General features: G+C 41.4%; 1 protein-coding gene across 4 annotated transcripts in view; it reads left to right on the top strand.

Moving 5' to 3' along the window:
• adamts14 (ADAM metallopeptidase with thrombospondin type 1 motif, 14) overlaps positions 1–27,752 on the top strand; it is a 128,770-nt gene that overhangs the window by 75,815 nt on the left and 25,203 nt on the right. For all 4 annotated transcript variants that reach the window (XM_029697491.1, XM_029697492.1, XM_029697489.1 and 1 more), the window contains exons 7-15: positions 8,866–8,971; positions 11,297–11,440; positions 13,123–13,255; positions 13,774–13,887; positions 14,905–15,053; positions 16,873–17,045; positions 20,329–20,462; positions 21,956–22,079; positions 23,360–23,440. In XM_029697491.1, coding sequence (XP_029553351.1) covers positions 8,866–8,971; positions 11,297–11,440; positions 13,123–13,255; positions 13,774–13,887; positions 14,905–15,053; positions 16,873–17,045; positions 20,329–20,462; positions 21,956–22,079; positions 23,360–23,440 — 1,158 coding nt within the window. The remainder of the gene's footprint in view (positions 1–8,865; positions 8,972–11,296; positions 11,441–13,122; positions 13,256–13,773; positions 13,888–14,904; positions 15,054–16,872; positions 17,046–20,328; positions 20,463–21,955; positions 22,080–23,359; positions 23,441–27,752) is intronic.

Raw genomic sequence — 27,752 nt, 5'->3', positions numbered from 1 at the left:
TTTTGAAGTTCACTGTCACATATTGACTTTTGACTTTGGTTTAACTTTGAAGCACATGTCATGTTTAAAAAGTTCAACCGTTACCGTAGCAGCCAGCGATGTTATGGCCATAACAGGCCCATCTCTAAGGCACCGTGGGATGGGTTGGGACCGGCCTCTTCAACTAGGGAACAACCTTCCAGGCTTAGGGGTAAACATCACACTCTGTTGCCAGACTTTTATGACGACTTGGAGGATTTTACACCCAAATACAGACCACGAGACCTTAAAGGAAACTCCTGTTTATAACGAGTCAGCAAAAATAAATACATGGAAACGGTCCACAATCTATGTAACGCTTTATTTTAAACTTTAATATCTTAAATCTGAACATCTCAATGCAACTCTGATGAGATTAATGAGGGATGAAAATCGTAAACTAAATCTGAAGATTTTGTTATTGAATGTATGTGACTGTCCTCTCACTGTAGCAGTAACCACTGACAGGTATGTCGAATGTATGTGACTGTCCTCTCACTGTAGCAGTAACCACTGACAGGTTTGTTGAATGTATGTGACTGTCCTCTCACTGTATCAGTAACCACTGACAGGTTTGTTGAATGTATGTGACTGTCCTCTCACTGTATCAGTAACCACTGACAGGTTTGTTGAATGTATGTGACTGTCCTCTCACTGTATCAGTAACCACTGACAGGTTTGTTGAATGTATGTGACTGTCCTCTCACTGTAGCAGTAACCACTGACAGGTATGTCGAATGTATGTGACTGTCCTCTCACTGTAGCAGTAACCACTGACAGGTATGTTGAGTGTATGTGACTGTCCTCTCACTGTAGCAGTAACCACTGACAGGTATGTTGAGTGTATGTGACTGTCCTCTCACTGTAGCAGTAACCACTGACAGGTATGTCGAATGTATGTGACTGTCCTCTCACTGTAGCAGTAACCACTGACAGGTTTGTTGAATGTATGTGACTGTCCTCTCACTGTAGCAGTAACCACTGACAGGTATGTCGAATGTATGTGACTGTCCTCTCACTGTAGCAGTAACCACTGACAGGTATGTTGAGTGATTTATCTATAGGATCTGTGTCATTTATGATACTATATACTGTATCTCCCGAGTGGCACAGCGGTCTAAGGCACTGCATCTCAGTGCTTAAGGTGTCACTACAGACACCCTGGTTCGAATCCAGGCTGTATCACAACCGGCCGTGATTGGGAGTCCCGTAGGGCGGCGCACAATTGGCCCAGCGTCGTCTGGTGTAGGCTGTCATTGGAAATAAGAATTTGTTCTTAACTGACTTGCCTTATTAAATAAATAAAAATACCTAAATTACTAACTCATGTCATCCTCTCATATCATTCATGGAATATATAGGTGTGATTTATACTGAACATAAATGCAACATGTAAAGTGTGGGACCCATGTTTCATGAGCTGAAATAAAAGATCCCAGAAATGTTCCATACGCACAAAAAAAACGTATTTCTCACAAATGTTGTGCACAAATGTGTTTACATCCCTGTTAGTGAGCATTTCTCCGTTGATAAGATAATTCATCCACCTGACAGGTGTGGCATATCAAGAAGCTGATAAAACAGCATGATCATTACACAGGTGCACCTTGTGCTGGGGACAATAAAAGGCCACTCTAAAACACAATGCCACAAATGTAGGAGCGTACAATAGGTATGCTGACTACATGAATGTCCACCAGAGCTGTTGCAAAAGAACGTAATGTTAATTTCTCTACCATAAGCCGCCTTCAATGTTGTTTTAGAGAATTACGTCCAACCGGCCTCACAACCGCAGAGCACGTGTAACCACGGCAGCCCAGGACCTCCACATCCGGCTTCTTCACCTGTGGGATTGTCTGAAACCGAATAATTTCTGCACAAACTGTCAGAAACCGTCTCAGGGAAGCTCAACTGCGTGCTCGTTGTCCTCACCAGGGTCGTGATCTGATTGCAGTGGTCAAAAGCTCACCTTTAATGGCCGCTGGCACGCTGGAGAAGTGTGCTCTTCATGGATGAATCCCGGTTTCAACTGTACTGGGTAGATGGCAGACAGTGTGTATGGCATCGTGTGGGCAAGCAGTTTGCTGATGTCAACGTTGTGAACAGAGTGCCCCACGGTGGCGATGGGGTTATGGTATAGGCTGCGGACAATGAACACAATTGCATTTTATCAATGGCAATTTGAATGCACACAGATACCGTGACGAGATCCTGAGGCCCCTTGTTGTGCCATTTATCCGCCACCATCACCTCATGTTTCAGCATGATAATGCACAGCCTCATGTCACAAGGATCTGTACACAATTCCTGGAAGCTGAAAATGTCCCAGTTCTTCCACGGCCTGCATACTCACCAAACATGCCACCCACTGAGCATGTTTGAGATGTTCTGGGTTGACGTGAAAATTTTTACATTTACATTTTAGTCATTTAGCAGACGCTCTTATCCAGAGCGACTTACAGTAGTGAATGCATACATTTCATACATTTAAAAAATATATATATATATTTTTTTTTTCTCTGTACTGGCCCCCCGTGGGAATCAAACCCACAACCCTGACGTTGCAAACACCATGCTCTACCAACTGAGCCACACGGGACCACTGGTGAATGACAGCGTGTTCCAGATCCCGCCAATATCCAGCAACTTCACACGGCCATTGAAGAGGAGTGGAACAACATTCCACAGGCCAAAATCAACAGCCTGATCAACTCTATGCGGAGGAGATGTATCTGTATTTCCTGTCATGTGAAACCCATAGATTAGGGCCTAATGAATTTATTTCCAATGACAGATCTCCTTATATGAACAGTAACCCAGTAAAATCTTTGAAATTGTTGCATGTTGCGTTTACATTTTTGTTCAGTGTATAACTATAATTACTGTTCTATAGCTACTGTACTATAGTTACTATACCATAGCTACTGTACTATAACTACTGTACTATAGCTAATGTACTATAGCACTGTACTATAGCTAATGTACTATAGCACTGTACTATAGCTACTGTACCATAGCTACTGCACTATAGCTAATGTACTATAGCTACTGTACCTACTGCAACTTTTTCTCATACTCTTCCATGCCAAGCTCACCATGGCTTTTTCATGGGAATGTATATAGTCTACATTCTCTTGAATATCTTTTATCTGTCTTCAGATAAAGGGCTTAGCTAGCGCATCTCCATTGCTTTCATGTTGTGCCATTTTGCTTGCAGCATTTAAATAGGTGATGAGCAACTAAACTTTCATGGAAGAAGAAACACCATCCATCATTCTAACTAAGTCTAACTAAGTCTAACTAAGCCATTCTAACTAAGTAGAACTAAGTCTAACTAAGCCATTCTAACTAAGTAGAACTAAGCCATTCTAACTAAGTAGAACTAAGTAGAACTAAGCCTAACTAAGCCATTCTAACTAAGCCATTCTAACGAAGTAGAACTAAGCCAGTCTAACTAAGTAGACTAAGTCTAACTAAACCATTCTAAGTAGAACTAAGTCTAAGTCTAACTAAGCCATTCTAACTAAGTATAACTACGTCTAACTAAGTACAACTAAGCCTAACTAAGCCATTATAACTAAGTAGACTAAGTCTAACTAAACCATTCTGACTAAGTAGAACTAAGTCTAAGTACAACTAAGTATAGCTAAGCCATTCTAACTAAGTATAACTAAGATTAGCTAAGTACAACTAAGCCTAACTAAGCCATTCTAAAAAAGCCATTCTAACTAAGTAGAACTAAGTCTAACTAAGCCATTCTAAGTAAGTACAACTAAGTCTAACTAAGCCATTCTAAATAAGCCATTCTAACTAAGTACAACTAAGTCTAACTAAGCCATTCTAAGTAAGTACAACTAAGCCTAACTAAGCCATTCTAAATAAGCCATTCTAACTAAGTAGAACTAAGTCTAACTAAGCCATTCTAACTAAGTAGAACTAAGCCATTCACACTAAGTCTAACTAAGCCATTCTAACTAAGTAGAACTAAGTCTAACTAAGCCATTCTAACTAAGCCTAACTAAGCCATTCTCACTAAGTCTAACTAAGCCATTCTAACTAAGTAGAACTAAGCCATTCTAACTAAGTAGAACTAAGCCATTCACACTAAGTCTAACTAAGCCATTCTCACTAAGTCATTCAAACTAGGTTTGGGGTCAATTCCAATTTCAGTTTCCTTCCTGAATTGACAGAATTGATTGAAATATAACTGAGCCCAACTCTGAGGGTGATCATACGACACCTTTATGTCAGTGGCATATAATAGGGATAAACAGAGTAACAGAGTAACCCTATAAACAGAGTAACTGTTGGATATGAATATAACATGACTATTACATAACCATTTGACCATTTAATATAATTACATAACCATTATAACATAACCATTTGATATAACTACATAACCATTATAACATAACCATTTGACCATTTGATATAACTACATAACCATTATAACATAACCATTTGACCATTTGATATAACTACATAACCATTATAACATAACCATTTGATATAACTACATAACCATTATAACATAACCATTTGACCATTTGATATAACTACATAACCATTATAACATAACCATTTGACCATTTGATATAACTACATAACCATTATAACATAACCATTTGATATAACTACATAACCATTATAACATAACCATTTGATATAACTACATAACCATTATAACATAACCATTTGACCATTTGATATAACTACATAACCATTATAACATAACCATTTGACCATTTGATATAACTACATAACCATTATAACATAACCATTTGATATAACTACATAACCATTATAACATAACCATTTGACCATTTGATATAACTACATAACCATTATAACATAACCATTTGACCATTTGATATAACTACATAACCATTATAACATAACCATTTGACCATTTGATATAACTACATAACCATTATAACATAACCATTTGATATAACTACATAACCATTATAACATAACCATTTGACCATTTGATATAACTACATAACCATTATAACATAACCATTTGACCATTTGATATAACTACATAACCATTATAACATAACCATTTGATATAACTACATAACCATTATAACATAACCATTTGACCATTTGATATAACTACATAACCATTATAACATAACCATTTGACCATTTGATATAACTACATAACCATTATAACATGACCATTTGATATAACTACATAACCATTATAACATAACCATTTGACCATTTGATATAACTACATAACCATTATAACATAACCATTTGATATAACTACATAACCATTATAACATAACCATTTGACCATTTGATATAACTACATAACCATTATAACATAACCATTTGACCATTTGATATAACTACATAACCATTATAACATAACCATTTGACCATTTGATATAACTACATAACCATTATAACATAACCATTTGATATAACTACATAACCATTATAACATAACCATTTGATATAACTACATAACCATTATAACATAACCATTTGACCATTTGATATAACTACATAACCATTATAACATAACCATTTGACCATTTGATATAACTACATAACCATTATAACATAACCATTTGATATAACTACATAACCATTATAACATAACCATTTGACCATTTGATATAACTACATAACCATTATAACATAACCATTTGATATAACTACATAACCATTATAACATAACCATTTGATATAACTACATAACCATTATAACATAACCATTTGATATAACTACATAACCATTATAACATAACCATTTGATATAACTACATAACCATTATAACATAACCATTTGATATAACTACATAACCATTATAACATGACCATTTGATATAACTACATAACCATTATAACATAACCATTTGATATAACTACATAACCATTGGATGCCGCCATGTTCATTGTAGTTCTTTCCCATCGGGCCGAGCTAGATGAAATAACGCCATTACAACAATCAGATTACAACCAGAACTGGTTGAAATGTGGTTATAGTGACATCATTGCAACTGGGTTCTAGCTAATCACCACAGAGCATGTGTCCCAAATGGTACCCCATCCACTATGTAGTGCACTACTTTGGACCAGGGCCAATAGAGCTCTTGTCAAAAAAGTAGTCCTCTATATAGGGAATAGATTGGCATTTGGGACATGGCCAACTGAAGCAGCCCCGATCATCAATATCTGTCTGTGTCTGCATTTTCTGCTTTTTACCTGCATGCCAAAGGTCTTCACATGGTCAGAGAGCATGATCATTTGTTTGAACAACAATCCCCCAAAAATGTTGCATTTGAACCAAACAAAACGCTTAGCTAATCTGGATCGCTGCACATCTCTTGATCGAGTATAGTAGCTATATATAGTATAGTAGTTAGTATGTAGTATAGTAGTTATATATAGTATAGTAGTTATATATAGTATAGTAGTTATATATAGTATAGTAGTTAGTATGTAGTATAGTAGTTATATATAGTATAGTAGTTAGTATGTAGTATAGTAGTTATATATAGTATAGTAGTTATATATAGTATAGTAGTTATATGTAGTATAGTAGTTATATATAGTATAGTAGCTATATATAGTATAGTAGTTATATATAGTATAGTAGTTATATATAGTATAGTAGTTATATATAGTATAGTAGATATATATAGTATAGTAGTTAGTATGTAGTATAGTAGTTAGTATGTAGATTAGTAGTTATATATAGTATAGTAGTTATATATAGTATAGTAGTTATATATAGTATAGTAGTTAGTATATAGTATAGTAGTTATATATAGTATAGTAGTTATATATAGTATAGTAGTTAGTATGTAGTATAGTAGTTATATATAGTATAGTAGTTAGTATGTAGTATAGTAGTTATATATAGTATAGTAGTTATATATAGTATAGTAGTTAGTATGTAGTATAGTAGCTATATATAGTATAGTAGTTAGTATGTAGATTAGTAGTTATATATAGTATAGTAGTTAGTATGTAGTATAGTAGTTATATATAGTATAGTAGTTAGTATGTAGTATAGTAGATATATATAGTGTATAGTAGTTAGTATGTAGTATAGTAGTTATATATAGTGTATAGTAGTTGTGTGTGTGTGTGTGTATATATATGTATGTATATATATATATATATATATATATATATATATATAGTATATAGTATAGTACTTATGTATAGTAGTTATATATAGTATATAATATAGTAGTTAGTGTATAGTATAGTAGTTATATATAGTATATAATATAGTAGTTAGTGTATAGTATAGTAGTTATATATAGTGTATAGTAGTTTTATATATAGTATACAGTATAGCACTTATGTATAGTATATAGTATAGTACTTATGTATAGTATAGTAGTTATATATAGTATAGTAGTTATATTCATTTGTGCTTTGTGCTTAAATATGTGTCATTACTGTATTGTTGGGTTATATTATATGGTTGTGTTTGGTTTTAACAAGCTTGTGTTGGTCTGTCTGTGCTGGGTTTAACAAAATGCTTTCAAGCTTACTGTCTATTTTAGTACATAGAGGAGGAATTTCGACACAAGCAAGTACACAGACAAAATCTTCAGGCCTTTCTCAAAGTTTGACAGTTTTTAAATTTTCTCGTAGCATCATTTCCTGCCTTTTGGGCATTTCCTGATTATTGACACAGTATATTTTTAAAGGGTATTTTACTCATCTGTTCAGCAGCACGTATCAGCTAACGACAGAGACCCGTACTTACTGCTATCAACAACAAACTGCTCATTGGACACAAATCAGAACATCTACTATGAAAATTAACACAGACTATAAAGCAAGTCTTTTTCATGTGCATCTGTCCCAGATGGCACACTATTCCCTATGATGTGCGCTATGGTCCCTGGTCAAAAGTAGTGTACTATATAGGGAACAGGGTGCCATTTGGGATTTAGCCGCACATGAAGACGACATGCTTTATATACAGTAATCTGTGTTCATTTTCATATTAGTTGTTCTGATTTGTGTCCAATTAGTAGTTTTTTGTTAATGTCAGTATGTATATGTCAGACAGTATAATTATAATACCATTGGCTCTGTTGGGATAATTCATCATTTTCTCTTATGTAAAAAAAAACACTTAGAGCTGAAGTCAATCAAACATCCTGTATTAGCAGCATGTTTACGCAGTAGCTTTGTTTATACAACTACTAGCTGTAAAAATGTGCATTCTGAGAATTCTGACAACTAGAAGTACCTACCAGAGTCAGGAGACCATACGTACTATTTCTCATCTACACAAAACTATTGCAAAATGCAATAGGTACTTTATATGCCTCTTGACAGGTTGTCGTTGCAAATAGGAATGTGTTCTTAATTGGCCTCCCTGTTGATGAAGATGACCACTGACCAAGATATGAATGTATGATGAATGTATGATTCACTAGATCAATTGGTATTGAAGACGTCTCCCGAAACACAGACAGACATCTAAAAGCAGGCCGACCTAGTCTCACCTTTATCGAAACGCACCACATCATCATAACCAGGGTTTGATCAGAGCCTTAGAGAGGCATATGTACCAGACCTGGGTTCAAGTAGTATTTGTTTTTAATTGTAATACTTTAAGCACCATGTTTAGTCTGCCTGGAGTGCCAGGGGGGGCGGGGTTTTGCGCTTATGCAACTATTCCATTGGTTCCATAGCGCCAGGCAAGCTCAATCAAGCCCAGCTGAAGTATTTTAAATTATTTCAAGTAGTATTTGAACCCAGGTGTGATGTAACGGCTATACAACCCTTCATCTCTGCGTATGCCTGCCTAGCGGGTTTGTTATCGGTGCTGTGTGTGTGATCTGTGTTGCCTAGGTTACGCCCCGGTGACAGGCATGTGCCACCCTCTGAGGAGCTGCACTCTGAACCACGAGGACGGATTCTCCTCGGCCTTCGTGGTGGCGCACGAGACCGGACATGTGTAAGTCCTCTTTAAGGAATACCTGGGATAGGATAAAGTAATCCTTCTAACCCCCCCCCCCTTTAAAGGATTTAGATGCACTATTGTAAAGTGTTTGTTCTACTGGATATTATAGGTGAATGCACCAATTTGTAAGTCGCTCTGGATAAGAGCGTCTGCTAAATGACTTAAATGTAATGTAAATGTAATGTAAGTCATCGCAGCACACAGTCTGCGTCCCAAATGGCGCCCTCCTCCCTGTTGTTCACTACTGTTGACCAGAGTCCTACGGGACCTATGAGCCCAATAGCTTGAAGAAACTAAAGGGATACAAGCAAAGAGCTGTGTGTGTGGGTTTCTCTGCACTGCAAAGGAAATAGGCTGTCATTGGGAACAGAGACATGGACACAGCTGGAAAACACAGAACTAAGACACACTCCAGATGGGGGTCGATTCCATTTCAAGTCGGTCAATTCAGGAAGTAAATTGTAATTCTACTTATTTTCTTTCAAGTTTATCATTGAATAATTAACCTGCAACAAGTATGTGTGACTGCTTTTCCAATTATACATTGAGTGAATTACACATTACAGAAGAGCTGCTGCTCTATAGAGTCTAGCCAGGACCATTACATTAGAGCTGCTTTTCTACTTAGTCTAGCCAGCAGGACCATTACATAAGAGCTGCTGCTCTACTTAGTCTAGCCAGGAATATTACATTAGAGCTGCTGCTCTGCTTAGTCTAGCCAGGACCATTACATTAGAGCTGCTGCTCTATAGAGTCTAGCCAGGACCATTACATTAGAGCTGCTGCTCTACTTAGTCTAGCCAGCAGGACCATTACATAAGAGCTGCTGCTCTACTTAGTCTAGCCAGGACCATTACATTAGAGCTGCTGCTCTGCTTAGTCTAGCCAGGACCATTACATTAGAGCTGCTGCTCTATAGAGTCTAGCCAGGACCATTACATTAGAGCTGCTGCTCTACTTAGTCTAGCCAGCAGGACCATTACATAAGAGCTGCTGCTCTACTTAGTCTAGCCAGGACCATTACATAAGAGCTGCTGCTCTACTTAGTCTAGCCAGGACCATTACATTAGAGCTGCTGCTCTGCTTAGTCTAGCCAGGACCATTACATTAGAGCTGCTGCTCTATAGAGTCTAGCCAGGAATATTACATAAGAGCTGCTGCTCCACTTAGTCTAGCCAGAACCATTACATTAGAGCTGCTGCTCTATAGAGTCTAGCCAGGAATATTACATAAGAGCTGCTGCTCCATTTAGTCTAGCCAGGACCATTACATAAGAGCTGCTGCTCTACTTAGTCTAGCCAGGACCATTACATTAGAGCTGTTGCTCTATAGAGTCTAGCCAGGACCATTACATTAGAGCTGCTGCTCTATAGAGTCTAACCAGGACCATTACATTAGAGCTGCTGCTCTATAGAGTCTAGCCAGGACCATTACATTAGAGCTGCTGCTCTATAGAGTCTAGCCAGGACCATTACATTAGAGCTGCTGCTCTACTTAGTCTAGCCAGGACCATTACATTAGAGCTGCTGCTCTATAGAGTCTAGCCAGGACCATTACATTAGAGCTGCTGCTCTGCTTAGTCTAGCCAGGACCATTACATTAGAGCTGCTGCTCTATAGAGTCTAGCCAGGACCATTACATTAGAGCTGCTGCTCTATAGAGTCTAGCCAGGACCATTACATTAGAGCTGTTGCTCTATAGAGTCTAGCCAGGACCATTACATTAGAGCTGCTGCTCTGCTTAGTCTAGCCAGGACCATTACATTAGAGCTGCTGCTCTATAGAGTCTAGCCAGGACCATTACATTAGAGCTGCTGCTCTACTTAGTCTAGCCAGCAGGACCATTACATAAGAGCTGCTGCTCTATAGAGTCTAGCCAGGACCATTACATTAGAGCTGCTGCTCTATAGAGTCTAGCCAGGACCATTACATAAGAGCTGCTGCTCTGCTTAGTCTAGCCAGGACCATTACATTAGAGCTGCTGCTCTATAGAGTCTAGCCAGGACCATTACATTAGAGCTGCTGCTCTATAGAGTCTAGCCAGGACCATTACATTAGAGCTGCTGCTCTACTTAGTCTAGCCAGGACCATTACATAATTATAAGAAGTATCTTAAGTGTTGCTAAGCACAGAGAATTTGTCTACTTACTAAACCGCACCGTATTCACTATACAGTGCGTTACTTTTGATCTGAGGCCTATGGGCCCTAGTCAACAGTAGTGGCCTATATAGGGAATAGAGTGCCATTTGAGACGTAGGCTTTGTGTTTGAGCGTAATAGTGTGTTTTGCTCATCAATAACTCAGGTACCATTTCAACAGGTTAGGTATGGAACATGACGGACAGGGGAATCGTTGTTCTGACGAGACCAGTATGGGGAGTATCATGGCACCGCTGGTCCAAGCAGCCTTCCATCGCTACCACTGGTCACGCTGCAGTAAACAGGAACTGAACCGATACATCCAGTAGGTGCAACCTTCACCACACCACTGACTAGGGTTCTGACAACTTTCCCAGAATTCACAGCTTTTCCAGGAATCCTGGTCACTGACATACCACTGACATCACTGACATATATCACTGACATGTATCACTGACATATATCACTGACCTATCAGAGACATATATCACTGACCTATCAGAGACATATATCACTGACCTATATCACTGACCTATCAGAGACATATATCACTGACATATATCACTGACCTATCAGAGACATATATCACTGACCTATATCACTGACCTATATCACTGACCTATCAGAGACATATATCACTGACATATATCACTGACCTATATTACTGACCTATCAGAGACATATATCACTGACCTATCAGAGACATATATCACTGACCTATATCACTGACCTATCAGAGACATATATCACTGACCTATATCACTAACCTATCAGAGACATATATCACTGACCTATCAGAGACATATATCACTGACCTATATCACTGACCTATCAGAGACATATATCACTGACCTATATCACTGACCTATCAGAGACATATATCACTGACCTATATCACTGACCTATCAGAGACATGTATCACTGACCTATCAGAGACATGTATCACTGACCTATATCACTGACCTATATCACTGACCTATCAGAGACATGTATCACTGACCTATATCACTGACCTATATCACTGACCTATATCACTGACCTATCAGAGACATGTATCACTGACCTATATCACTGACCTATATCACTGACCTATATCACTGACCTATATCACTGACCTATCAGAGATATGTATCACTGATCTATATCACTGACCTATCAGAGACATATATCACTGACCTATATCAGGTCAACAATGAAGAGGCGACTCCGGGATGCTGGTCTTCTAGGCAGAGTTCCTCTGTCCAGTGTCTGTGTTCTTTTGCCTGTCTTACCTTTTCTTTTTATTGGCCAGTCTGAGATATGGCTTTTTCTTTGCAACTCTGCCTAGAAGGCCAGCATCCCGGAGTCGCCTCTTCACTGTTGACGTTGAAACTGGTTGAGGACTTGTGAGGCGTCTGTTTCTCAAACTAGACACTCTAATTTACTTGTCCTCTTGCTCAGTTGTGCACTGGGGCCTCCCACTCCTCTTTCTATTCTGGTTAGAGACAGTTTGCACTGTTCTGTGAAGGGAGTAGTGCACAGCGTTGTATGAGATCTTCAGTTTCTTGGCAATTTCTCGCATGGAATAGCCTTCATTTCTCAGAACAAGAATAGACTGACGAGTTTCAGAAAAAAGTTTTTTGTTTCTGGCCAGTTTGAGCATGTAATCGAACCCACAAATGCTGATGCTTCAGATACTCAACTAGTCTAAAGAAGGCCAGTTTTATTGCTTCTTTAATTAGCACAACAGTTTTCAGCTGTGCTAACATAATTGCGAAAGGTTTTTCTAATGATCAATTAGCCTTTTTTAAATGATAAACTTGGATTAGCTAATACAACGTGCCATTGGAACACAGGAGTGATGGTTGCTGATAATGGGCCTCTGTACGCCTATGTAGATATTCCATAACAATTCAGCCGTTTCCAGCTACAGTAGTCATTTACAACATTAACAATGTCTACACTATATTTCTGATCAATTTATCAGCTCTTATGACTGTCTCTGTTCTGATGTGTTTTATCCTCCAGCTCTTATGACTGTCTCCTGGACAACCCTTTTGAACACAAGTGGCCCAAGCTTCCTGAGCTACCTGGGATTAACTACTCCATGGACGAGCAGTGTCGTTTTGATTTCGGCGTGGGCTACAAGATGTGCACCGCTGTAAGTCCACTCCACTAGCTAGCTAGACCCCTGAGATCTGAGAATAACAACTGTGACCGTTGGTGACGGGGCAGCCTGTCAATGAGTGTCCCAAATGGCACCCTATTCCATATATAGTGCACTGTTTTTTTACCAGGGCCCATCGGGAATAGCTTGCCATTTGGGACGCAGATTCAGGACTGCATGGGGCTCTCAGTACCACTCAGGACTTTGATCTTCTGAGAATGGGATTCAAATATTACAAAGGTTAGTCTTAGATGGAGCAGGGTCGGTCCTGCGTTCTCCTTATTATCCCCCTGGTCCATAGCCTTAGATAGAGTTTGCTGCTTTTTGCTGGGTCCTACTTTCCCTGTTTGAGATTGCAGAGGGGCCATGACTTCTGGGAAGAGACTAGGTGATCCGTAGTCTGGTCACAGAAATGCACTAACTACCTCTCATCTCTCTCTCTGACTACGTCTTCCGTTCTCTCTCCTCTTCTCTCTGACATCCTCTTTCTTAACACTCTTTCTTTCTTATAGTTCCGGACCTACGATCCCTGCAAGCAGCTGTGGTGTAGTCACCCTGACAACCAGTACTTTTGTAAGACCAAGAAGGGTCCGCCGGTGGATGGGACAGAGTGTGCACCGTCGAAGGTGGGAAATGGTTCAAAAAGAAACCATGGGTTTCTGGTGACAATAGATAGACCTAATAATATACAGTGCTATAATTCATCTTTAGAAACACTTCTCCAAAAAGTACACAATTACTTGAAGAAGTTTTCCTGAATTAATATTAGAAAGAACATATCGGCCCGTTTGAATGTTATAATAATACTTTTTGGTGGGTGCATATATTTGTTCTATGTCCCACATGTCCAACTGCAATGGATGTGTAACACAGGTGGCACCTTACCCATACATTTAAACAGCATTAAATGAGTATTTAATCAGCTATTCATACCTCATGGATGAATCGTGTTCGTTCTCATGTTCTATCCATGTTCCTTTAGCCAGGATTGCTCGAAGCATAACAGTTGTTGTGAACTCTGACCCAGAAGATGTTCAGGGCTCATTCTAGTCATGGTTTAAATGCTAATGGAGCCAATGAATGGAAAGATATTGTCTACATGTACGCACTGTTGACTCCACCGTCTCCTTTCTGAAGTTAAACAAATAAAAAGTCCTTGTAAAAGTACACAATAGTTCAAATAAACAGAAGGAACAGTTTGAATGTACTTACTAAGCATTTCATTGGCTAGTCATGATTCATGGAGTAACGGGGGTCATAACAGTGTTCTATCCATGTTCTTTTAGCCATCATCACTCTAAGAGTTCTTATATACCATTGACATGGTCAGGGCTCCATTCTAGCCAGGGTTTTAATGGTAATAGGGCCAATAAATGGACAGATATTCTATATGTTTATTTTTTTACCTTTATTTAACTAGGCAAGTTAGTTAAGAACAAATTCTTATTTTCAATGACAGTCTAGGAACAGTGGGTTAACTGCCTTGTTCAGGGGCAGAACGACAGATTTTTGTACCTTGTCAGCTCAGGGATTCAATCTTGCAACCTTTTGGTTACTAGTCCAACACTCTAACCACTAGGCTACACTGCCACCCCATGTCTGTATGCCCTGTTGACTCTCCTGTGTCCTGTCTGTTTGTTTAGTGGTGCTTCAAGGGCCACTGTATCTGGCGCTCCTCTAACCAACCTCAGGGCCATGACGGTAACTGGGGATCCTGGACTAAGTTTGGGTCCTGCTCCAGAACCTGCGGAGGTGGAGTACGCTCCCGGAGCAGAACTTGTAACAACCCTGTGTGAGTGTCTGTCACAGGGGAACAGGTGTGGGGCATTGTGGGTAGTGTGGATAGAGATGTATAAATCTGTCTCTGGGGTGGGTTCTTAGGTCTCCTTGCTGACGTTACCCTCTACATCCTGTTAGGACTTCTACCTACATCCTGTTAGGACTTCTACCTACATCCTGTTAGGACTTCTATATACAGGCTATATGATTCATACACATAATGTTACATGTAGTTCACAGATACTTTGTCTCTTTAGTCAGAGACGTGTCAGAGGATGTCTGAAGGAAGGTCAAAGGGGATCATGTGTTTCTTTACACTGAACTTTCCTTGGATATTTGTGTGTGTGTGTGTGTGTGTGTGTGTGTGTTTGTGTGCATGCATGTTTCCGTGTGTGACTTTATGCGTGTACTGTATGTGCGTACGTGTCATCTAAATAATAATTAACCCTGTGTACTACATCATGACCCTCACAAAAGACTCATTACTCAGAGCTAGTTAAATGGATCTAATCACTGGACCTGGACGACAGGCCCAGTTCTACCATGATCCACATTACAGTTAAATGGATCTAATCACTGGACCTGGACGACAGGCCCAGTTCTACCATGATCCACATTACAATTAAATGGATCTAATCACTGGACCTGGACGACAGGCCCAGTTCTACCATGATCCACATTACAGTTAAATGGAACTAATCACTGGACCTGGACGACAGGCCCAGTTCTACCATGATCCACATTACAGTTAAATGGATCTAATCACTGGACCTGGACGACAGGCCCAGTTCTACCATGATCCACATTACAGTTAAATGGAACTAATCACTGGACCTGGACGACAGGCCCAGTTCTACCATGATCCACATTACAGTTAAATGGATCTAATCCCTGGACCTGGACGACAGGCCCAGTTCTACCATGATCCACATTACAGTTAAATGGATCTAATCCCTGGACCTGGACGACAGGCCCAGTTCTACCATGATCCACTAATCACTGGACCTGGACGACAGGCCCAGTTCTACCATGATCCACATTACAGTTAAATGGAACTGAACCTGGACGACAGGCCCAGTTCTACCATGATCCACTAATCACTGGACCTGGACCTGGACGACAGGCCCAGTTCTACCATGATCCACATTACAGTTAAATGGATCTAATCACTGGACCTGGACGACAGGCCCAGTTCTACCCTGATCCACTAATCACTGGACCTGAACCTGGACGACAGGCCCAGTTCTACCATGATCCACATTACAGTTAAATGGATCTAATCACTGGACCTGGACGACAGGCCCAGTTCTACCCTGATCCACATTACAGTTAAATGGATCTAATCACTGGACCTGGACGACAGGCCCAGTTCTACCATGATCCACATTACAGTTAAATGGATCTAATCACTGAACCTGGACGACAGGCCCAGTTCTACCATGATCCACATTACAGTTAAATGGAACTGAACCTGGACGACAGGCCCAGTTCTACCCTGATCCACAATACATTTAAATGGATCTAATCACTGGACCTGGACGACAGGCCCAGTTCTACCCTGATCCACATTACAGTTAAATGGATCTAATCTCTGGACCTGGACGACAGGCCCAGTTCTACCATGATCCACATTACAGTTAAATGGATCTGATCACTGGACCTGGACGACAGGCCCTCGTGGTCTGCATCCCAAATTGCACTCTATTCCCTATTCACTGCGCTACTTTTGACCTGGGTCCATAGGGAATAGGGTGCCATTTGGGATACACAATAGGTGTTGATTACTCTGTTGTTGTTTATTGTTTCTGTGTTGTCGCCCCCCCTGTCTCCAGGCCTGCGTACGGCGGGAGGGATTGCCCCGGGTCCACCTTTGATTACCAGATGTGTAACATGGAGGAGTGTGCTGGACCCTATGAAGACTTCCGCGCTCAACAGTGTGTTCAGAGGAGCAACAAATACCACAAGAACACCAAGCACACCTGGCTACCTTACGAACACCCAGATGGTAGGACACAGCCTGCTTCCCAAATGGAACACTATGCTTTTAGTGCGCTACTTTAGACCAAGGTCAAAGGTCAAATGGGTTGTAGTGAGTAATATTAACTTACAGTAAAGAAACTCAGAGATGAAAAGATGCAGCTGGGTTGTTGTAGGGAGTAATGTTAAACTTGCAGTAAAGAAACTCAATGTCTGCATCACAAATCGAACCCTATTCCCTAGATGGTGCACTACTTGTGAAAGGATTCTAATACATATTTACCATAATAAGACAGTTTCCATACAATAATAGTAATTTCGATATTAATTATATATCTTACATAAGCAAATATAAATCAACCAAATCCGTTTTATACATTTACAATACGTTTTTCTTTAACACAAACAATATGGCTGTAACAATGAGATGTGCAGAATGCAGAGGGGCGCTGCGCGGCACACACAACAAGAACAATATGGCTGTAACAAAGAGATAAATAGAAGATGGGTGGGAGGGAGAGACTCTCATATATATATATATATATATATATATACACTGCTCAAAAAAATAAAGGGAACACTTAAACAACACATCCTAGATCTGAATGAAATAAATAATATTGTTAAATACTTTTTTCTTTACATAGTTGAATGTGCTGACAAAAGAAATCACACAAAAATAATCAATGGAAATCCAATTTATCAACCCATGGAGGTCTGGATTTGGAGTCACACTCAAAATTAAAGTGGAAAACCACACTACAGGCTGATCCAACTTTGATGTAATGTCCTTAAAACAAGTCAAAATGAGGCTCAGTAGTGTGTGTGGCATCCACGTTCCTGTATGACCTCCCTACAACACCTGGGCATGCTCCTGATGAGGTGGCGGATGGTCTCCTGAGGGATCTCCTCCCAGACCTGGACTAAAGCATCTGCCAACTCCTGGACAGTCTGTGGTGCAACGTGGCGTTGGTGGATGGAGCGAGACATGATGTCCCAGATGTGCTCAATTGGATTCAGGTCTGGGGAACGTGTGGGCCAGTCCATAGCATCAATGCCTTCTTCTTGCAGGAACTGCTGACAGCCTCCTCCACGTCTCCTGATGTACTGGCCTGTCTCCTGGTAGCGCCTCCATGCTCTGGACACTACGCTGACAGACACAGCAAACCTTCTTGCCACAGCTCGCATTGATGTGCCATCCTTGATGAGCTGAACTACCTGAGCCACTTGTGTGGGTTGTAAGACTCCGTCTCATGCTACCACTAGAGTGAAAGCACCGCCAGCATTCAAAAGTGACCAAAACATCAGCCAGGAAGCATAGGAACTGAGAGGTGGTCTGTGGTCCCCACCTGCAGAACCACTCCTTTATTGGGGGTGTCTTGCTAATTGCCTATAATTTCCACCTGTTGTCTATTCCATTTGCACAACAGCATGTGAAATGTATTGTCAATCAGTGTTGCTTCCTAAGTGGACAGTTTGATTTCACAGAAGTGTGATTGACTTGGAGTTACATTGTGTTGTTTAAGTGTTCCCTTAATTTTTTTGAGCAGTATATATATATATATATATATATATATATATATATATATATATATATATATATATATATATATATATATATATATGCAAAGTATGTGGACACCCCTTCAAATTAGTGGATTTGGCTATTTCAACCACACACAGGGGTACAAAATCAAGGACATAGCCATGCAATCACCATAGACAAACATTGACAGTAGAATGGCCTTACTGAAGTGCTCAGTGACTTTCAAAGTGGTACCGTCATAGTATGCCACCTTTCCGACAAGTCAGTTTGTGAAATTTCTACCCTGCTAGAGCTGCCCCAATTAACTGTAAGTGCTGTTATTGTGAAGTGGAAATTGCTAGGAGCAACAACGGCTCAGCTGCGAAGTGGTAGGCCACACAAATTCACAGAACGGGACCGGCGAGTGTTGTAGCGCGTAAAATCATCTGTCCTCGGTTGCAACACTCACTATTGAGTTCCAAACTGCCTCTGGAAGCAACGTCAGCATAACACATTTTCATCGGGAGCTTCATGAATTGGGTTTCCATGGCCGAGCAGCTGCACACAAGCCTAAGATCACCATGCACAATGCCAAGTGTCAACTGGAGTGGTGTAAAGCTCGCTTGGACTCTGAAGGAGTGGAAACATGTTTTCTGGAGTGATGAATCCCGCTTCACCATCAGCCATGAGAACGCTACCTGCCTGAATGCATAGTCTCAACTGTAAAGTTTGGTGGAGGAGGAATAATGGTCTGGGGCTGTTTTTCATGGTTCGGGCTAGGCCCCTTAGTTCTCACTGGAACTAAGGGGCCTAGCCCGAACCATGAAAAACAGCCCCAGGGAAATCTTAATGCTACAGCATACAATGACATTCTAGACAATTCTGTGCTTCCAACCTTGTGGCAACAGTTTGGGGAAGGCCCTTTCCTATTTCAGCATGACGATGCCCCCGTGCACAAAGCGAGGTCCATACAGAAAGGGTTTGTCGAGATCGGTGTGGTAGAACTTGACTGGCCTGCACAAAGCCCTGACCTCAACCCCATCGAACACCTTTGAGATTAATTGAAACGCCGACTACGAGCCCAACATCAGTTCCCGACCTCACTAATGCTGTTGTGGCTGATTGGAAGCAAGTCCCCACAGCAATGTTCCAACATCTAGTGGAAAGCCTTTCCAGAAGAGTGGAGGCTGTTATAGCAGCAAAGGGGGGAACAACTCCATATTAATGCCCATGATTTTGGAATGAGATGTTTGACGAGCAGGTGTCCACATACTTTTGGTCATGTAGAGTGTGTGACTCAGTGTTTTCCTCATTAATGTCTAAAGTCAGACTAGTGCTGGTGAGACAGACACGGACAGAAGTCGACAGTATCTGGACATGAATTAGAACTTCCTGAAAGAACAATAACACATTTGTGGTGTCAATAACATACAGGAACATCAACATCACACACAGCAGTGTAACCATTTCACATGCCCACATGTGAACTGAACATAGGATCTCTATCATCTCTGGCCTTGTGTTCTTGAGGTGAAAGAAAGCAGAAGAGATACCCAGTCTAAGATAAACTAAATAAATTGTATCTTCCCTCAGTCAGGACTAAAGTATGTGTTCATTTTGTTTTCTTTCTCTAGGGAGTTTTACTAGCCACTGTGCGCCTGCTTCTGTGTTTCTTTCTCTCTGGTATCTTAGACTGGGTATCTGAAAAGCACTTTGTAACAACTGCTGATGTAAAAAGGGCTTTATAAAATACATTTGATTGATTGATTGATCTTCACCTGTGTAGAGGCTCACAAGTGTGAGTTGAGCTGTCAGTCCAAAGAGACCGGTGAGGTGGTGGTCATGAACCAGGTGATGCATGATGGGACGCGGTGCAGCTACACAGACCCTTTCAGTGTCTGCACCCGGGGGGAATGTCTGGTATGTACAGTATAACTCTCTCTCTATCTATACCACTCTCTATCTATACCTCTCTATCTATACCACTCTCTATCTATACCTCTCTCTATCTACACCTCTCTATCTATACCTCTCTATCTATACCACTCTCTATCTATACCTCTATCTATACCTCTCTATATCTATACCTCTCTATCTACACCTCTCTATCTATACCTCTCTCTATCTACACCTCTCTATCTGTACCTCTCTATCTACACCTCTCTATCTGTACCTCTCTATCTATACCTCTCTCTATCTGTACCTCTCTATCTATACCTCTCTCTATCTATACCTCTATCTGTACCTCTCTATCTATACCTCTCTATCTATACCTCTCTATCTATACCTCTCTCTATCTATACCTCTCTATCTACACCTCTCTATCTATACCTCTCTATCTATACCTCTATCTATACCTCTCTATACCTCTCTCTATCTATACCTCTCTATCTATACCTCTCTCTATCTATACCTCTCTCTATCTATACCTCTATCTATACCGTTCTCTATATCTCTCTCCATCTCCACCTCTCTCTATCTATACCTCTCTATCTATACCTTTTTCTATCTATAGCTCTTTCTATCTACACCTCTCTATCTATACCTCTCTATCTATACCTCTTTCTATCTACACCTCTCTATCTATACCTCTTTCTATCTACACCTCTCTATCTATACCTCTCTATCTATACCTCTATCTGTACCTCTCTCTATACCTCTCTCTATCTATACCTCTATCTGTACCTCTCTCTATCTATACCTCTCTATCTATACCTCTCTCTATCTATACCTCTCTATCTATACCTCTCTATCTATACCTCTATCTGTACCTCTCTCTATCTATACCTCATTTTCTATACCTCTCTCTATCTACAGTGGCTTCAGTGCCTCTCTTTCTCTCTATTTCTCTCTCTCCCTCTGTCTTTCCATGAAGTCTACTTAATGTTTTGATTGTAGGTTAGATACCATAACAGACGTTGGCATTTTCCAGACCAGACCAAAACGTTTGTAGATTGAGGACCAGATTCAACATATGTTATGTCTCCCTTACCAATCACTTCTATAGCAGAAGTCTGGAGAGTAGTGTTCCACTGCAAGTCAGACAGCCTAGACTGAGCCTCCCCCAGCCTAATCTCAGTCAGTGTAAAAGTCAGACAGCCTAGACTGAGCCTCCCCCAGCCTAATCTCAGTCAGTGTAAAAGTCAGACAGCCTAGACTGAGCCTCCCCCAGCCTAATCTCAGTCAGTGTAAAAGTCAGACAGCCTAGACTGAGCCTCCCCCAGCCTAATCTCAGTCAGTGTAAAAGTCAGACAGCCTAGACTGAGCCTCCCCAGCCTAATCTCAGTCAGTGTAAAAGTCAGACAGCCTAGACAGAGCCTCCCCCAGCCTAATCTCAGTCAGTGTAAAAGTCAGACAGCCTAGATGGAGCCTCCCGTTGGTTGATTGACTGACTGTGCCCTTCTCTCTCCCAGCATGTGGGCTGCGACAAAGAGGTTGGCTCGTACAAACAAGAAGACAAGTGTGGAGTCTGTGGTGGGGACAACTCCCACTGTCGCACTGTCAAACTGACCCTCACCAAGATGCCAAAGAAAACAGGTAAACATTGGGCAGTCGCCAGGGTGAAACCACAGTTCTGTTCAGAACATGATGTGTTATTTCATTTGACTATCAATCAATACTTGATGTTGAGAAATATTACAGCTTGAAATCCCTAAAATCCTCTCCTACATTCTTAGAAAAAAATATGCTAAAAGGGTTCTTTGGCTGTTCCCGTAGGTAGAACCCTTTGGAGTTCCGTGTAGAACCCTTTCCACACAGGGTTCTACATGGAATCCAAAATAGTTCTACCTGGAATCAAAAAGGGTTCTACCTGGAACCAAAAAAGGGTTCTCCTATGGGGACAGTTGAAGAACCCTTTTGGAACCCTTTTTTCTAAGAGTGTGATGTGCGTAGCACTGTGTTATGAATTCCCAGTCGGTGACTCTTGATAAGAGTCTCCGGCAGGGGAATTCACAACACACTACACTATTTTAGTTACCCTGTATTCACCCAGCTACAGTCCTAAACACAAAACACTGCTATCACTGGTTCACCCACAACAGTATAATTAGACACGACACGTTTCTCCTCTGTTAGAGTCCCTAGTAGGCCTGGGCTTGTCTGTATCATGGGTCTCAGAGTAGGACTATGGTCTTTTAGATAACAATGAATAAGGTTACATGGACAGGGGGGACCTGATCCTAGATCAGCACTGCTACTCTGAAACCTATGATAGACATCATCCCTGGTCTGTTGTTATTCTGTGGCTCATTGGATTAACTTCCTGACCTGGTTGTCTTGTTGTGTTGTCCTGTAGACATGCTGAAGATGTTTCATATTGTTGTGTTGTCCTGTAGACATGCTGAAGATGTTTCATATTGTCTTGTTCTCCTGTAGACATGCTGAATATGTTTCATATTGTTGTGTTGTCCTGTAGACATGCTGAAGATGTTTCATATTGTCTTGTTCTCCTGTAGACATGCTGAAGATGTTTCATATTGTCTTGTTCTCCTGTAGACATGCTGAAGATGTTTCATATTGTCTTGTTCTCCTGTAGACATGCTGAAGATGTTTCATATTGTCTTGTTCTCCTGTAGACATGCTGAAGATGTTTCATATTGTCTTGTTCTCCTGTAGACATGCTGAAGATGTTTCATATTGTCTTGTTCTCCTGTAGACATGCTGAAAATGTTTCATATTGTCTTGTTCTCCTGTAGACATGCTGAAGATGTTTCATATTGTTGTGTTGTCCTGTAGACATGCTGAAGATGTTTCATATTGTCTTGTTCTCCTGTAGACATGCTGAAGATGTTTCATATTGTCTTGTTGTCCTGTAGGCATGCTGAAGATGTTTGATATTCCGATCGGTGCCCGGCACATCGTTATAGAGGAGAATGAGACTTCCTCCCACATCATTGGTAAGTGTGTCTCGTTACAGTAGGATAAAACACGTTTGGGATGAATTGGAACGACGACTGTGAGCCAGGTCTAATCACCCAACATCAGTGCTCGACTTCACTAATGCTCTTGTGGCTGAATGGAAGCAAGTCCCTGCAGCAATGTTCCAACATCTAGTGGAAAGCCTTCCCAGAAGAGTGGAGGATGTTATAGCAGCAAAGGGGGGAACAACTCCATATTAATGCCCATGATTTAGGAATGAGATATTCAACAAGCTTTTGGCCAAGTAGTGTACATTTACAGTAGGGACATCCGCAGAGCATGACTGCAGAACTCACACACCCCCACCCACACACACTCACACACAGACACACACTCACACAGACACACACTCACACAGACACACACACACACACACACACACACACACACACACACACACACACACACACACACACACCCCACCCACACACATTTCCTGTATGATCGTCAGCAGTGCATGACTGCAGAACATTTGACTGTCACCAATTAGCCTTGTGGACTTTTATCCTGTCAGTAAATCTCGCCAGCCCGGACCAGACATCAGATATTTTCTCCCATTTTTGAAATGCTAATCATGTCTAGCAGGGCCCTGTGTGTGTGTGTGTGTGTGTGTGTGTGTCTCTGTGTGTGTGTGTGTCTCTGTGTGTGTGTGTGTGTGTGTGTGTGTGTCTCTGTGTGTGTGTGTCTCTGTGTGTGTGTCTCTGTGTGTGTGTGTGTGTGTGTGTGTGTCTCTGTGTCTCTGTGTGTGTGTGTGTGTGTCTCTGTGTGTGTGTGTGTGTGTGTGTGTCTCTGTGTGTGTGTCTCTGTGTGTGTGTCTCTGTGTGTGTGTCTCTGTGTGTGTGTCTCTGTGTGTCTCTGTGTGTGTACAGAGCTTATCTAACAGAATGTAGAGACAGAATAAACAGGAGAGTGGGTGGGCAGCAGGTGAATAGGAGCAGTAGACATACCATATGGTGTTGGACGGATATGTGTGATCACTGCCTCGTTACTCTCAATATAAACTAATGGTAATGGACTGTCTGAGGAATGATGCTGGACAAGGCCTTGAGTACAAATCCCTCCTACGGTTCTTTGAATACATTTCAATGTTACATTAGTTTTGGTCAGTGTAAAGGTCAATTCGATCCTTTATGTTAGTCAACAGGTGATATTCTGACTTCATCAGATCCACACACTTCACTCACATTGACGTCAATTCATCATTTACAAAAAAAAGACATGTAAGCAATTTGCTTGTGTTCAACTCAGCTGGGAATCAGGTCCTATGTGAGGGGAGTGTTCATCTCAGCTGGGAATCAGGTCCTATGTGAGGGGAGTGTTCATCTCAGCTGGGAATCAGGTCCTATGTGAGGGGAGTGTTCATCTCAGCTGGGAATCAGGTCCTATGTGAGGGGAGTGTTCATCTCAGCTGGGAATCAGTTCCTATGTGAGGGGAGTGTTCATCTCAGCTGGGAATCAGGTCCTATGTGAGGGGAGTGTTCATCTCAGCTGGGAATCAGGTCCTATGTGAGGGGAGTGTTCATCTCAGCTGGGAATCAGGTCCTATGTGAGGGGAGTGTTCAACTCAGCTGGGAATCAGGTCCTATGTGAGGGGAGTGTTCATCTCAGCTGGGAATCAGGTCCTATGTGAGGGGAGTGTTCATCTCAGCTGGGAATCAGGTCCTATGTGAGGGGAGTGTTCATCTCAGCTGGGAATCAGGTCCTATGTGAGGGGAGTGTTCATCTCAGCTGGGAATCAGTTCCTATGTGAGGGGAGTGTTCATCTCAGCTGGGAATCAGGTCCTATGTGAGGGGAGTGTTCATCTCAGCTGGGAATCAGGTCCTATGTGAGGGGAGTGTTCATCTCAGCTGGGAATCAGGTCCTATGTGAGGGGAGTGTTCAACTCAGCTGGGAATCAGGTCCTATGTGAGGGGAGTGTTCATCTCAGCTGGGAATCAGGTCCTATGTGAGGGGAGTGTTCATCTCAGCTGGGAATCAGGTCCTATGTGAGGGGAGTGTTCATCTCAGCTGGGAATCAGGTCCTATGTGAGGGGAGTGTTCATCTCAGCTGGGAATCAGGTCCTATGTGAGGGGAGTGTTCATCTCAGCTGGGAATCAGGTCCTATGTGAGGGGAGTGTTCATCTCAGCTGGGAATCAGGTCCTATGTGAGGGGAGTGTTCATCTCAGCTGGGAATCAGGTCCTATGTGAGGGGAGTACTGCTGAGACACACCTGTAAAATACATTATAACTCCAACCTCAGATGTGCGTCAAGGTCCAAGCGTGTGTGTGTGTGTGTTACAGGCTTTGTTCTTTGATTTCAAGGTTGGTTATATGTAGTTGTGAACGCGTACTGATTGGAATCATCCTCATTGGTCAGGATGTGTTGCACCTGTCGCCTCGTTAGTCAGTCGTTAGTTTGACATGTGCTGGCACAGCTGATATTTAAAGCTGCAGTGACAAAACTCCAGAAACTTTGTTTTGGTCTGGTTTGGTTTGTTTTGGTCTGGTGGTCTGGTTTGTTTTGGTTTGGTTTGTTTTGGTCTGGTGGTCTGGTTTGTTTTGGTTTGTTTTGGTCTGGTGGTCTGGTTTGTTTTGGTCTGGTGGTCTGGTTTGTTTTGGTCTGGTGGTTTGGTTTGTTTTGGTCTGGTGGTCTGGTTTGGTCTGGTTTGTTTTGGTCTGATGGTCTGGTTTGTTTTGGTCTGGTGGTTTGGTTTGTTTTGGTCTGGTTTGTTTTGGTTTGTTTTGGTTTGGTCTGGTTTGTTTTGGTCTGGTTTGTTTTGGTCTGGTTTGTTTTGGTTTGTTTTGTTTTGGTCTGGTTTGTTTTGGTCCGGTTTGGTCTGGTTTGCTCTGCTCCACTTGTTTTCTACTCCATGTTGTACGTTGGTGTGGGTTTTTATGTTGGTTAGCCTTTTCTGGGGCCACTCATGATGGGTGACTTTTAGGTCCCAGTTTCTTGTTGTTAGTCAACGTTCAGTGGACACCCCCATGGAGAACTCATTTTAAACCCCCACCTGTTTCATTGTTGTCTGTGGCTCTTTTGTTTTGTTTCTTAATGGGAACGTAACTTGTGTGTGGGACTCCCCTGGTATTCAATAGCTCTGTGTGTTGGACTCCCCTGGTATTCAATAGCTCTGTGTGTGGGACTCCCCTGGTATTCAATAGCTCTGTGTGGGACTCTCCTGGTATTCATTAGCTCTGTGTGTTGGACTCCCCTGGTATTCAATAGCTCTGTGTGTGGTACTCCCCTGGTATTCAATAGCTCTGTGTGGGACTCCCCTGGTATTCAATAGCTCTGTGTGGGACTCCCCTGGTATTCAATAGCTCTGTGTGGGACTCCCCTGGTATTCAATAGCTCTGTGTGTGGGACTCCCCTGGTATTCAATAGCTCTGTGTGGGACTCCCCTGGTATACAATAGCTCTGTGTGTTGGACTCCCCTGGTATTCAATAGCTCTGTGTGTTGGACTCCCCTGGTATTCAATAGCTCTGTGTGTGGTACTCCCCTGGTATTCAATAGCTCTGTGTGGGACTCCCCTGGTATTCAATAGCTCTGTGTGGGACTCCCCTGGTATTCAATAGCTCTGTGTGGTACTCCCCGGGTATTCAATAGCTCTGTGTGGTACTCCCCTGGTATTCAATAGCTCTGTGTGGTACTCCCCGGGTATTCAATAGCTCTGTGTGGGACTCCCCTGGTATTCAATAGCTCTGTGTGGTACTCCCCGGGTATTCAATAGCTCTGTGTGGGACTCCCCTGGTATTCAATAGCTCTGTGTGGTACTCCCCGGGTATTCAATAGCTCTGTGTGTGTGAGCGGCCCAGCGTGAGTCAGTATCACCGTGGCTACCAGCCAAATCCTTCTCTCACTGTCTGTCTCTAAGATCTATTATCTAACAGGGAGACGATGAGACGAGGCTTTAGCATTAAAGCCACAATCTGTCATTTGAATTTCAATGACATGTACCATACGTATAGATCTCTATTTGAAATGAACACTGAGCAACAGTAGCTATCGCAGATTGGACCTTTTACACAGCCCTGACACCATGTTATATAATGGCTGCCAACTTCTATCGTTGCTCTGCTCTCTCAGTAAGAATTTGAATTTCATTACTGTTATAGAAAAGTTTAGAGTTTCCTTGAATTGAATGCAATGGCATGTAGCCTAGTTGTGTTTCCAATGAAAGACGATTGTCATGGAATTCTAGTTGAATACACACACACACACACACGTGCACACACACACACAACCACATACACACACACACACACACACAGGCTGGAACAGTTGGTCACCCCTCCTCTGTATGGCC

Source organism: Salmo trutta, chromosome 18 (genome assembly GCF_901001165.1).
Source record: "Salmo trutta chromosome 18, fSalTru1.1, whole genome shotgun sequence".
Lineage (NCBI taxonomy): Eukaryota > Metazoa > Chordata > Actinopteri > Salmoniformes > Salmonidae > Salmo > Salmo trutta.
Note: the sequence above shows the minus strand (reverse complement) of the source record. Positions and strands in the feature narration are given on the sequence as shown.